The sequence below is a fragment of the Lactuca sativa genome, chromosome 5 (assembly GCF_002870075.4).
Source record: "Lactuca sativa cultivar Salinas chromosome 5, Lsat_Salinas_v11, whole genome shotgun sequence".
NCBI classification, from domain to species: Eukaryota; Viridiplantae; Streptophyta; class Magnoliopsida; order Asterales; family Asteraceae; genus Lactuca; species Lactuca sativa.
In genome coordinates, this window is record NC_056627.2 from 261173958 (window position 1) to 261189308 (window position 15351).

Sequence of the window (15351 nt, forward strand, 5' to 3'; positions counted from 1 at the left end):
GTACCAATCCAATTCCAAACAACTCAACTGTCTAATAACCTCACTGACTCATAGACTGGACCACGAAATCATCGTACTCCCCCACCTCGACTCATCAACCGACGTTCCAACACATGGATCATCCCAAGAACAAGGACCCCCTCCTATCTTCAATACCCAACATAGATAGAAAACCACTGCACTGATTAACTCGACTGGACTCCCCACTGATACCTCTACAATACGCCCTACTATACTCAAATAGGTGCAACGTGGTCCTCGACTATCTCAGTCCCAACGGACTATCTGCTCATGTTAAATCACTGTCTCGCGGAACACATGCTACCTGATACTCTAATGGACAACCATCATCAATGACAACCTGCAGGGTTTACCCCCAAACCCATAACTTAAACATCATACCTCTCATGTTCCGCACACGAACATAAATTGCACCACCCAGGTCATAGAAGGTGACATCTCCTCTATCGACTGATTGCTCAACTCAGACCGAAATTCTCCCCTCCCTCTAACTCCTTACCAAAATTCTCTGAAAGGCTCTTGACCTCCCTCTCAAGGGATGCCTCTTCAAACTCAATCATGGCCCACAGGCCTAAAACCCATAACGTCCAATCTCTACCTCATCAATCGTGACCGGATAACCGGAGAACCACAAGTATCATTCAATACGAACCATGGTACTCATCTCATGACATCTCTTCTCCATATGCTCCGGTGTATGTTACCCGAACCACAGCGTCACTCCTCCATCTGTTCCGATGTATGGTACTCTAACCATAACATCACTCCTCAATCTGCTCCGATGTATGGTACTCGAACCATAACATCACTCCTCAATCCGCTCTGATGTATGCTACTCGAACCATAACATCACTCCTCAATCCGCTCCGATGTATGGTACTCGAACCATAACATCACTCCTCAATCCGCTCATTAGAACCTTCAGAATACTCCCTGTATCAAGTATGGGTCCTCTGCTTTCAGTAGTACGGGCCCATACTACCTGCCACATCTACCCATACTTTCTACACGGACTATCCCGGAGCTCCTAAGTAGCTTCTCGACCTTCAAGTTCACTAATTCCGTCGCGCGCTCGCTCCCCAGCGAAATTCTCCACTCTGCCAACGCACTCATCTGGCTAAGGTTACTCCCTAGGCTCTTCCTAGATTCCCACACTTCTCTGCCATCAGCTGCTGAAGAGCTCCTAATGATGCCAGCCATCTACCTCCTGAATATCATCATATTCGCTTGGTAGCTGACTCCCATCATCGAGAGTTCCACAAAGCATGAAGCAAGCAGCATTTGAGCATCGAAGAATATATATGACTCACTATGGGTGATAACTCCGCTTGCTCTGCTCATCCTCGAAAGTACCACCGAACTCTGCAACTCTACCCCTCGCGGGTTCGGACTATTCTTTCGATAAGCACCACGGTACTTATCTAGGCATCTCCCTTAGATTACTCCTCTACTCAAATCCCCTAAAAGGATTCCAACTAAATATTCTCACTCATCGCATACTCAAAAGCACATCACATATAACAGCAACTCCTACGCTAAGGCATCACAAATCAGACCACTCTAGTCCTAAGATATGGAATACCTAGCCTGTCTCTAGCATGTAATAATATCTCATAAAGTGCATCATAAATATCTCATAACACAAAAGTAAGTGTATTTTGGGAAATCACCGTTCGGGCTCTAGCTGATTGTACACACTGCTCTTTCTTGCTTTCTCTTTAAACTCTTATTCGCTTTAGAAAATTATTTCTCTGAAAACTTTTCTTACTTCCTCAGTTTGAGTCCAGATTTACCCGAAGGCGCATCCGATCCCTCAAACCAAGGCTCTGATACCAACTTGTAACACCGAAATTTTCAAAACAAAATTTTCATTTAAAATCGTTTATCTCTTTAACACTTTTCACAAAAATCTCCATTTTGTTTAATTTACAATACATGACTCTTTTATCCAATCAAATAATAAACCAGGATCCTCAAAATAAACGCTTCCTCTTGTATGTACAATCGAGCCGGTGTCGTCCCGTGATACCATGATAACCTGAAACACATAACACAAAACACTATAAGCACGAAGCTTAGTGAGTTCCCCAAAATACCACTCTAACACATATTAGCCACTCGAGGCTATAACTCTGTTGGCCCTTCGGTCAGTGTGTCTCAGTGGGACCCTCCAGTCCCAGCTCTCTGTGGGCCCTCTCGCCCTAACTCTATGGACCCAAGGGTCCTAAGTCTGAATCATGCATATCACATATCACAATAAATCTCAACATATAAATAGCTTACAAATATACTGGCACATAATATGAAAAACACCACATATAGCACATATTAGCCACTCGAGGCTATAACTCTATGGGCCCTTGGGCCCTAACTCTGCGGACCCTCTGGTCCTAGCTCTGTGGACCTTCTGGTCCTATCTCTGATATACACACAACATAAATCACATAGAAATAATGCGGTGCCACACATTACGTACAATAACTCTATCGCATAACTCTGTTACCACTCTAGGTAAAGTATAGTGAGAAGACTCACCTTGGGTATCTCGGTAAATCTCTGACTCGGTAAACGCTGGCCAAGCCTCCGCCTAATCATATGAAATAAATACCCTTAATAAAATTCTCAAAGGCTAGACTATGTCCTCTTATGACACTCTCAGAAGGGTAAAAGACCATTTTGCCCCTCTCATAACTCAAAAGGCCCCACAAAAGACCATACCCTAAAAGTCAACCAAAAGTCAACTTCCCGGGTTACGCTGCACGTACCAGATGTGTACGCTGAGCGTACCCAGCTACATCTCAAAAACGGGGAACGCCACCCAGTACGCGACGCGTACTAGGGATTACGCCCGGCGTACTCCCTGCTTCAACCCTTTTGCTCTTGAGGTCTTAAATAGTTAAGACCTATGTCCATATTTAAGATCTAAGCCCCTTAATCCATAAAGTTGATGACTTTAAGCCTTTGCATGGCTGAACAAGTCACTATCTCCCAAAATGATCCATCCTTCAACTCTAGAAGGCTTAAAACACATGCATGACTCCAAAGTAACATCCAAGATGGGAACTTTATGGCTCTAAATCACTAGTAACACTGAAAAGGGACAGATCTCGGACCATGGAGCACTTTACACTCATAAAGTCTCCACCTTTGGGGTTTTTAGCCCTAAAAAGGACACATACAACAACAACCAAAAGAAGAGGAAAGTTTTGAACTTTATACCTCCAAGTATAACCCTTTCCTCTGCAGATCTCAGATCCAAAATGGCACCTCAAGCTTTAGCCTCCAAGAACTGCCTTCCTTCTTCTTCACTAAGCCACTAGAGCACCAACAAGCTCAAATCAACACTCTCACACACTAAGAACGATGGGGCTCTCTTTTAGGGTTTCACTCACTGATATGGAGGCTAAGGAATGAGCCATAACACCCTTTAAATAGTGCAGAAGGAGGATTAGGGTTTTTGCACCTGGGCCGGGTACGCCCGGCGTAACTCTAGGTACGCCCAGCGTACCTTGGCGACTCCGCGTCCAAATTAAGCGCGTGAGTACGCGCAACGTACCCCTCTGGTATGCCCAGCGTACTCACTTGCTACAAACCCTCCACTTCAAGGACTAAACATGCCCAACAATAAAGAACAAGGATGAAAGGAATATACCTGATTCTCGGGGTGTTACAGGAAGTCATGACTCATGAAGTTCTTAACACTATGACTTTGCATGGCTTAATGGTGTCCAAACCAAAGCTTTAAATCTCCAACTTCATCAAAAGACCACCAACTCATGCATGGAAGGATTATACTGATCAATATCCGATTTTATAGCTTAATGACCTCAAAAATGACTAAAAATAGGCTCAAAGTTTCTGGAGTAACTTCTACTCACAAGATCCAAACCATGGGACCAAAACATGTTGATATCATGACCTAAGGCTAGATCTACATCAAATAACCACCAAGTTTGAAACTTTATGACTCCAGAAGATAGATCAAGGTGAACAAGGCCTGGATCTACAAGCTCCAAGACAACAAACACTTCTCCAATGTGTGTTTCTTCTTCCAAATGCATAAAAACCCCCACCAAAATCACTCAAAGGCTTAATAATCTTTCAAATGAGGCTAGGGTTTCAAGGATGGAGGCCAAAGGTAAGGAGGGTTGAAAATGAGTTAAGGCCTTTAAATAGGGTCCAAGACCTAAAATTAGGGTTTGAGTATGGGTCGCGTACACCCGACGTAGCAGGTTATCCTTCACGATCAATCCGGCCAAGTGCGCCCAACGTACTCAACTTAACCCAAAATTTTCATAACTTCTAACCGTCACAACTTCCGCGTCCCTAATCTATTTTTGGTGTTCTTTATATGCTCGGAAAGGTAATGAGAAATTCTACAATCCCATCTAATATCCTTTAACTTAAATCATCCGAACTTAAATCCTCAATTCAATCAAAGGTTCGAACCATCACTTTTACCATTATACACTTGGGCTCCAAAGCAAAAACCGAAATCTTGGATCACATAATCTGCATTAACCAAATCCAAATGGGTCTAAACTTCTCTCTACTAAAAGACCGAAGCCTTATGATACTTCATCTTCGGTATGTGGCCCCGAAGTAAGAAACGAATCAGAACATGGTGTTATATATTCTATAAGAATTCCACTCCAACTATCTATTGGATTTTATGGTGCACATTCCTATGGTGCACATACAACCCTAATGCTTTGGATCTAAGTTTTTTCTAATTATACATGCAATAAACATTTTCCAAAGCATGAAGCCTAAACTAGCATTCAAGGTGATATTTGAATCATAAAAACTAGTTAGAATATTACCTTGTGTAGCAGCTTGAATGACTTGGCCTCAAGAAAGCTTAGTACCCCAAGTATGATGCCTCAAATGGAATCACAAAACACCAAGAAAATTTAGGATGAATATGGAGAGGTTATGGAGACTCTAGAATCGGTTCTTACTCTTCAAAATACAAGTGGTATGTGTGTATCCAACCGATTTTAGCATATGAATATATATATATATATATATATATATATATATATATATATATATATATATATATATATATATATATATATATAGAATATCAAGGGTCATGTGTAACCCTAATCTATACCTATAAGCTTATGATCCACACATTTGATTTGGATAACCACTTCATGGACTAACCCATAAGCCTATCACAAATCAATCATGGATCATTAGTCCAATCCATATGTATCAATTTAATTAGTCTCTTTTGATCACTAAATTAATTCTTGATCAATACTAATTAAATAATATGATTCATCAATTATTATATTATACTTATAATATATTAATAAATCATAATTAACCTCTTACTAAAATATCCTGCCTAACATTTTGCTTTGATGAATGCAACCCAAATTGACCATGCTACTATCGGGTCAAGTACATACCGATTATAGTTATGGGTTTAGACACCTTTTCCAACAGTCTCTCACTTGGATAAGTCTAATAAATGTAATTGCCAATGTAACTTAAAATCCGATTAGCAATCGTAGCTCTTAAAAAGCCGTTGTCGAACTCTGACACATCAATTAGATAAGTGATCATATAATCCCCTGTTTCTACAAGATATCGTGTGGAAAATGACATGGAATAAATTAATACTCATTGTCCAACAGTTTGTTTCCCGATTTCTGATTTGTTTGACATAGAACTTAATTAAACAGATCAATAGAGTTCTAAAAAGGGCTCGACACATAAGTCAAAACAAAATCATCGAGGGGACCAAGATATCGCTTTTAATCCTCTTAGGATAAAAGGAGCAGACAAACTTCGACTTATATGCTTGTGCTAACTATTTATTGAATCATACATAATAGCACATTTTATAACATCAAGTTACTGATGCGTTTTCGCACTATTAATGTACAAGAATAGGTATTTTACCTGACCAAAGTTGTATATGCTTTCTGGGTGGAGTTTTTTGAACCATGTTCCAATGTTTCCGTCCAAAGTCGTCGGAAAGTATGTGCACCAGAATAGTTCGTCCAGCTTGAGCGATGTCATCGTCCATTCGTATGTGTCGATGTGGCTGTCCGGATCTGTGGTTCCATTGTAGGTCTTAAGGATGGGGAGTTTAGCTGTGTTCGGAATTTCGTATTCCATTAATTCCTTGGCAAATGGAGATGTCATGCTACGTGATAAACAATCTTGGTTGGGGATACGCAGCATGCCTTGCAAATTGTACTGCTGTGCGGCTGTATGTGGTTGCACGATTGAGTTGTTGTAAGGTGTATAATAGGCACGACTTGGGCCATAGAATGCTTGTTGTGGAAATGGTAATGTTAACGGGTAGTTGGATAATGTGGGCAAGTTTTGAGTGTGTAGGTTATTCGACACAACTTGTCGGTAGTGGGAATTTGCGGGTAGGAGTGGTGTATTCTCCGAAAACGACGATGTCAAGAAAACCAGTGTTTGGATTGACATTGCTTAGGCTAGCGGTGGCATTGAGGGAGTCACTTGTGCTTCCGGTGGTGTCTAGGTTATCAACGATGGGTGGAATGTTGATTGCATGTCGGTCGTTTGAGTTAATGGCAACATCATTTGAAAGATTGCTTGTTGCTCTCTCGCCATTGGATTAAACAATGGTGGTACCTAGGAAGCTACCGATTGCTCTCTGACGACCACTATGGATGGTAGCGTTTCTTCTAATGCCGCCAGTGGCCGAATGGGACTAGATGGTGTCCCATTGGAGCCTCCGTTGTCGCCAGATGCCATTTCTTTCTTGTGAACAGTGTACTTTTCGTTATGTCTTTCGTCACACAATGGATGGCACCAAATGATGTAACTCTGATATTAGGCTTCGACGAACTCCGACACTGATTGTCTCTTCGTTCCTACAAAGGCACAATGGAAAGATAGCCGTCAGCCATTTCCTGGGAGGAGCTCCCAGAAAGACACTCCAACGGTCAATTCAGTTGGGTAATCTAGGGGTTTTTGGGTATTACTTGGAGAAGGCGACTTACCTGTCGGGGTTGTGGGTGTAGCCGTTTATATTAGGCACTCCTGATTATCCGTACGAGACAAGATCGCCAGAGGTGACAAGATCAGGGGAGCTGGTTGGATGATCGTGCTCCTTTATTTGTCAGAGCGCTACTATTGGTTCTGGAAAGAATGCCCTGATAATCTGCTTTGTCGCTTGACCGTATTATTTGTCTTGGAGTGGAAGGTGCCCTTGGAGGGCGCGAGCCTTTCTGCAGGAGCGCCTTGATCTTAGAGGCGCTAGCGGGCGCTAAGCTTCATTGGGTTGTCCCACCGGGAGCGCTAAGCCTTCGTGCGTCCTGGACTCCTGGTGCGGCCGGCGCGGCTCTTTTCATGCTTGCTAGGGCACGTTATCATATGTCGACATATATAACATATAAAACACATAACAGCAACCAGATATTCATGTAAATTTTAACAAATCATGATAGCATATCAATGAACCAAACCTAAATATATAATCTACTATGCCGAAATTGGTGCCTACGACCAAAAAGTACAGTGAGGAAAACTCACCTATTAGTCTGAAAAGATAGCTGAACATAACACAACTCTGTACACCAACTCTATAGGTCACCTAAACCACCAACAGTGACCTTGTCTCAACTATGGTTCAAAATACCCAAAATACCCCTAAGTCAAACTTGGTCAAAATTTGGTCAAGGTCAAAGGTCAAAAAGTTTGTACGCTGGGCGTACATAAAATCCAAATACAAAGGCTTAAGGGAGTACGCGCAACGCACTCAGAAGTACACCCAGTGTACTCCGCTGCCAACCTTACCTTCTAATAAGAGCTTATTCTAATAAGTCCTTTCGTCCAAAACCCAAATCCAGTCCCAAATAGTTTTCTAAACCATAAAGTTTCCAACTTTATGATCTTGCATGGCTATTAAGTGCCCAAACCTCAAAACCCTAACTTCTTAACCCAATAAGACATCATAACCTTTTCATGGAAGGACTAGTAGGGCCAATATTAGAGTTTTATCATTCTAGACACTCTAAAACATCTAAAAGGACAACTCATTTGGTCTAGAGTAGCTCATACTCAAATGGACCAAGATTATGGGGCTAATAAGTGGTGGTTGTCGAGGCCAAAAAAATTTATAACCCTAAATATTACACACTAAAATAGTGTATAGTGGTAAAGGAGTCGAATCCACGGAGATTGGTTCAATTTATAACTCTATGAAAAATCTCTTTGTAAAAATACTTGTAAAATAACAATAAAAATAAAATGTGTGTGTGTGGGGGGGGGGGGGGGGGGGGGGAGTGTTTAGTTCTTTCGGGTGTTTGACAAAAATTAAAAACTAGCTAGGTTGAAAATATGACAAGTAAACAAGTAAAAGATTGGATTAAATTCAAAGAAGTGGAGTTGGTTGATTTTGGGGTACACCTCATGGATGATATAGTTGAACTATCATTAGACTTAATGGAAGAACACTTGTTAATTGGTTTAACTTAGCTATAGCAATTTATAAGCACAACTTGCCTCAACTCTTCTTAGAAATGAAAATGGTTAGAGGAGATCTTAACACATTTCCTTAATTGAAGTCACAAAATCAATAAAGCATAAAATCTTGTGAAAATCAATTAGCTTTAAGTTGTAAGAGTTACCAAATCCAAAAGATAATCAAATGCTTACATTATCATTATGGAGGAAATATTTCCATGGTTTAAATGAAATGAAAACAAACATATAAACCATTTGTTGCTTACTAATTCGAAGGTCCATTACTTAACCAAGAAATTAGTCAACAAAAACAAGCATTCATTCATCCAAGATCATGATCAAAGATGAATAAACACAACAAGATGTTTAGCTAGAAAACATTCCCATAAAATTCAAACACAATGTAATAATAAGTCTTCAAAGCAAATAATCATCCATGGGTCAAGCCCTAACCAACCAAATGAAAGTTTAGCCAAGCATGGCCAAGGTAAAAGAAAAACAATAGAGTTTAGTGATACCAAACATTGTCTTAGATGCAAGATGAAAGGAAATTACACTAATTCTTCCAAATATTCTTCAAATCTTCCAAAGCTTCTTAGAGAGAAAAATGTGGAGTATGTTCTTCAAGTCTACCCTCAAATGAGCCTCCAATCTCCAGCTAAAGAGAGCCAATTTCTGGATTCAAAAAGAGACCAAAAACTACCCACCAAACTTCCACAGATAGAGTCAACAAGTCAAAACCCGGAAACAACTCAACACAATTCACGCGGACCGCGTATGGACCCACACGGACCGCGTGGGTCACGCTGAATGTGAAACTTGGGCCATTTAACATGCATTCAAGCCTAATCTTCGTTTCTTCAACTTTAGCCCATAATCATAACTCTTTAAGACCCATTTGCCATTCCAAAGCCTTCTAATAATTGACCCAATACTCCTCAAATTTTCTTGTAGCTCGCTTCTGCGCCGCCTCATCATCATCTTTGCCCATAAATTAGGTCCAATTTGATTTCTTCTTTTACACAAGCGCCTAGCCCAATCGCACCACTTCAAGTCCGCAAGCAAATCACATGCCTCCATGAGTCACGCATCCTTCTAAGCCTCCAATAACAAATAGTCTTCGGTAAATCCTGCAGTTAAGCTCAAAAGACTAGAAATCACCCGGTAAAGGAGAAAAAATGACAAAAAGAGAAAATATGCATGAATATTGACTAAAATGAGATGGTTTGAACTAAAAATAAACTATGAAAAGAAGTAATAAAAACGAAACTATCAAATCACCCCAAGCTTGAACCTTACTTGTCCCCAAGTAAGACAAGACTAAAATGAACTTGGAACGAACTACCCTAAAAATAAAAAGAATGGATAGAACCATGGAACCTATTCATCGTTAGTCAACATGGTCAGAATTGATCTCGTTGCTATCTCATAACTTTTACATCCGATGACAATGGGATCATAAACCACAGCTAGGACAACTCCACTAGGTGAGTAAGGAGGGATGGTCAGTCGCAGCCTCAATGGAACATGCATACAATGAATAACATCTATAGTAGGGAGTAAGCGACTGGATGGGCTCGGATGGAGCTCTTCTTAAGTGCACACTCTGATCTCACGTCTGCCGGATTCTCTCATGTGTAGCTAGGTTTAATCGCTCGGGCACCGTTGTAGGAATCGACTCACTTAGCGTTGGCCCGAACCTCCCGTAGTATCTGACTCAACAGCCTCTCTAATATCACCACTTTGCGAAAAGAAACAACTCGATCTATATACAAATATACAATCCTAAATAAATGAACATTAAACGCCGGATGACCGAGATGTTGGAAATTTTGTTCAATAATTGAACCGACCACCTGTCTAAGATAGTTGCAGCTGTTTTTTTAACTAGATACACCATACTTGCAGGTAATGTATTAACAATCGAAATCAAGAAAACCCTTTTACTCAAAATTTGGTTCCCAAAAGTGTGTAAGTGGAAACGAAAGGGTAGTAATATAATCTGAATGGTTTAAGTGTGAAAATGACCATGTGTGGAGCATAAAGGTGTAGTGTGAGCTCCTTTATAAACTTGTAATTTTTTTTAAATAATAAACAAAAATGATGAAAATGTCCAAGTATGGACTAAAAGACTCTCTAAAATCCTAAGGAAATCGCAAAAAGAAATGGTGATGTAAAGAGGCCGGATATGGATTCTACTCGGGGACAAGCACCAGTGCTTCATCTTAACGGTTCTAACATTATCAAGTGTGATCCTCTCGGCGGTAGTGACCGCAAGGGTAAGACATTCAGTGCTATAGTATATCCTACAGTCGTTAGTATTGTATGCATAATTCTTCATGAAAACTACCTGGCCATGATCACTTACCCCTTTAAGCTACCAACATCTGATCCCAAGTATGAAATCCCAAGCTGCAGCTAGTGGTCCCAGTTCGATGGGTGAGATAACAACAAAATCATGGACCAATAATGATACAATAACTATGAAGCTGTTTCATGGCATCCAAGAGAGGTGAGAATAAACAGAAAACAAAAATGCATGAATTCTAATGACCTAAGCTAAATGTCATGCAAAAATAAAAGATGAAAAAGAAGAAAATAAAATCTTTTTGGGGTTTTATATATAAAAAAAATTGAATGCAATTTATACTAAAATGCTATGCAACCTAATTAAAATGCATGATAAATTAAAAATAAAAAGGAATACCCCACCCCAAGCTTAGAAATAAGCATTGTCCTCAATGCTTGTGGCGAGGCAAAAGTACTTAAACCGGGGGATCGGGAGGAGGATACGGGTATTGGGGGTAGGGGTAAGGGTAAGGTGGAGGGGGATAAGGATGGGTGGGTGGGGATGGATTGGTGCCACCCCCACATATGGTGCATTTGCTGGGACATGATTTGGTGTGAGACACAAAGCGACTCGAACCGCTCGGCAAAATTGGGGGGAGCGGGTAGCACCCGGGAGGGGCTTGTGGCTGGGCGTGCTGCGGACCATGGGTGGGCTCATCATCCATAGGTATCTCGTCATCATCTTGATCTTGCATCACATCCTCATTGACTGACTGTGTGATGGTCCTCGCGAGCCTCCACTGAGTGCGATCGTGGAAGGTGAAGTTGGTGACTCGAGGGTCGGTGAGAACGAGATACCCGACCCCTTGAGGACAAAATCACGTGAAGCTGCTCCTGTTCCTGTGACAGATGTGGTGCATGTTTATGAGGGCGCTATCATCCAAAATATTTTTGCTGTCAATAGGATGGAATTCATTAGGGAGCTCGATGTCAAGACCGTGAGCTAACAGTGTGACAAATCCCCCAATGCAAATATCACCGGACGTCTTGGATATCATGTGGGCGCATTTGTGGAAGAAGAATGAAGCAAAGTCCGGGATTGGCGGCCTTTCACGCATCGTCATACACCAATGGAAGAAGAGCTCATTTTTGGTGACTTGGCCGGCTTCTTTGCGGCCAAAAACTGTACACACCAGGATGCGATGGGCAATGCGGAGGCATGGGTGGATGATAGAGGTTGCTTTATCCCGACCGGCACACGAGAAGATACCCCCGGTGATTTCTGTCCAAAATGCCTCGTGATTGAACTCAGCAGGTAGGACATCGAAAATTGTGGATGTGTTTGAAGAAGGCAAGCCCAAGATGTCTTTTATCGTTGCAAAATCGATGTACCTTCGGTCCCCTAGAAGTTGGAATGCGGCTTTCCTTTTTTCGCTGTCGTACCCGCTATCTGCGAGAAACTCTCTAGTGGGGAGCTCGTAAGTGTGCGCCATGAGGTTGAGAAGGTTTTCCCACCCAATGTTACGGAACAATTGGGTGACCCCTTCGAGAACCCCAAGTGATATAAGCGTGGGCTTGCACACGAATTTGGTAGATGCAACTTTTATAGGCGAGCTCTTTGTGTAGTTTTCGGCTGCCTTGGCCTCCCGAAACCTTGGGACATTGGGAGCATCGCTTTAATTTCTTGTCGGGACTTTGCCTCGGCCAGCAGCCGGACGCTTTCTAGAAGTAGACATGGACTTCCTGCACGAAAAATAACCACTACACAAACCACAATTTCAAAAAACAATATGTCAACTTCAAATCACCAACTAACTTCCTATGGACTTCTAAAGCAATTCAACAATCAAAGCAAGAAGGGATTCCTAAATTCATTTGATACAATAGCATATGAACGGACATGCATCTTGATCAATTAAACAAAGGAAAGAAAATACCCGTTTGTGTTGAAAGTTCAAAGTTTGCGCGCGGCAATTCAGGATTTGACAATCTTGCAACTCTCCACCCCAAGCTTTAAGCTTTTGTTTAATATCCCGGGAGAAGCAATTTACCGTGAAAACCCGATGAATTCAGCAATGGCTTGAAATTCCGGTGAAATTTTCCGGCGAGCTTTGGGAAATATTTTTTGTGGGGTTTGTAGCCTTGTCCAAGAGGAGTACAATGGTGGTGGCAGAATCGCGAGAGGTGGCCGGAAATCGGCCGGAAAGTAGCGATGGGATGGTGGTGGCGCCTCGAGATACAACAACAGATCGAACCGTTGTTTTAGTGGGGTTTGTAGAGCTCTAAATTTGGAGAAGAATGGCGGTGGTCTCGTGAAATTCCGACCAACAGTTTGACGGGAAAGTGAGCTTTAGTGGTGGAGATGGAGGTTCTCTAATGGAGGTTAGGAAAAAAAAAAGAAGTGGGGAAGAAGGAAGGGCCGGCTGAGTATAAGGGGGTGTTTAAATGGTGGCCAAACCTGGTCAAAAATGAGTCAACGCTGGTCAACAAGTCACGCGGACGCTGAGTCGGGTACACGCGGACCGCATGGGTAAGCCCATAGCTATTCCAATTTATCCTTCACGACACGCGATCGACTCCTGCCCACAAACGGTCCGTTTTAATAAACACGCGGACAAGCTTACGATGACATGCGGTCCGCGTGTACTTCACTGGATCTATTCTGTTTTCGGTTGATGGACGCGGACAATAGAGGGACAACACGCGGTCTGTGTGAATAAACACACGGACGAAGACTCGAGTACAAGCGGACCATGTGGGTTGAGCTGAAACTCTTCTGTTTGCTGATAATGGACGCGAACGATTGAGGGACTACACACGGTCCGTGTTAATAAACACGCGGACGGATACTCGAGTACACGCGGACCGAGTGTGCTGGCTTGACATATTCCAACATTCTTTTTGCTCTTTCACCATTACGAACACCGGGACCTTAACTCCAACATTCTTTTATCTTAATAAGGAAGAAGAAAAGATGTTAAATCCAAAAATGAACCAACCACGACATTTATTCGGAACTAGAAAAGTTGAAAACTTTAGTTTTCCAAAAATGCCCTTCTTTAACGTCTTTGGCGAGACGTGCTCCCTTCTTGATTTCAGTACACCGGGGCATCCAATTGGATGACTTCTAAGATATTTGCATTAAAACCTTCATAGAAAGGTTTCAATCGATGCCCATTGACTTTAAAGACTTGCCCCATTTCTTCAATTTGAATTTCAACCGCTCCATGTTCAAAGACTTTTAACACAACAAACGGACCTATCCATCTTGACCTCAATTTTCCTGGAAATAATTTCAATCGCGAATGATAGAGAAAAACCCTATGTCCCGGCTCGAAATGTTTACGGGTAATGGACTTGTGATGGAAAAGCTTTGTCCTTTCCTTGTAAATCCTTGAGTTTTCATAGGAGTCATTTCTCAACTCCTCCAACTCTTGGAGTTGAAGCTTTCTATACCTTCCCGCCTCATCGATGTTGAAATTGCATTGTTTGACCGCCCAAAATGCACGGTGTTCCAATTCCATGGGAAGATGGCATGGCTTTCCAAAGACCAACCTAAACGGGGACATTCCTATCGGGGTCTTGTACGCAGTCCGATAGGCCCATAAGGCATGTCAAGTCTCAAACTCCAACCTTTCTTTGTCGGATTCACTGTTTTCTCTAGAATAGACTTCACTTCACGATTCAAAACCTCCGCTTGACCATTCGTTTGAGAGTGATAGGCAGTAGAGACACGATGGGTCATGTGGTACTTCTTCAATAGATCCTCCATCATTTTGTTGCAAAAGTGCATCCCTCTATCACTAATCAAAGCCCTAGGCACACCAAATCTCGCAAAAACATTAGACTTTAAAAACTCGATAACCGTTTTGGCATCGTCCGATCTTGTGGCTTTGGCTTCAACCCATTTAGAAACATAGTCAACCGCGAGTAAAATATAAATGTTGCCAAATGAGACAGGAAATGGGCCCTTGAAATCAATCCCCCATACGTCAAAATTTTCACAAACAAGGATTGGATTTTGGGGCATTTGGTTCTTTTGCGAAATGTTTCCTGTCCTTTGGCGCCGCTCACAACTTTTGCTAAACATATAGCAATCGCGTGACATGGTTGGCCAAAATAATCCACACTCAAGGACCTTTCTCAAAGTCCAGCTAGGTCCAAAGTGTCCCCCACAAGCAAATTCATGACAAAATTGCAAAATGGATTGGTGCTCTTGTTGGGGTACACATCGCCTAATGATTTGATTGGGACAATGTTTCCACAAATAAGGTTCATCCCACACATAATATTTTGCATCACTTTTCAACTTGTCTTTTGAGCACGTGTGAATGTGTCGGGATACCTTTTTGTGACCAAAAAGTTAACAATATCGGCATACCAAGGAATAGATTGAGTAAGGGAAAATAGATGCTCATCCGGAAACTCGTCCCGCAATGGGAGAGGAGTTTTATTTGAAGTGATATCGCTTAGATGATCGGTAACGAGGTTCTCGAATCCGCTCTTGTCCCGGATTTCCAAGTCAAATTCTTGTAACAGTAGGATCCACCGGATGAGTCTCGGCTTTTCATCTTTCTT

General features: G+C 41.9%; 1 protein-coding gene across 1 annotated transcript; it reads right to left on the minus strand.

Moving 5' to 3' along the window:
• Positions 1-13868: 13868 nt before the first annotated feature.
• LOC111878743 (uncharacterized) lies at positions 13869-14881 on the minus strand. The gene is made up of 2 exons (XM_023875247.1): positions 14407-14881; positions 13869-14056 (listed from the first exon to the last, which is right to left on the minus strand). The coding sequence occupies exons 1-2, from the start codon at positions 14879-14881 to the stop codon at positions 13869-13871; spliced, it is 663 nt and encodes a 220-aa protein (XP_023731015.1).
• Between the last annotated feature and the right edge of the window lie 470 nt (positions 14882-15351).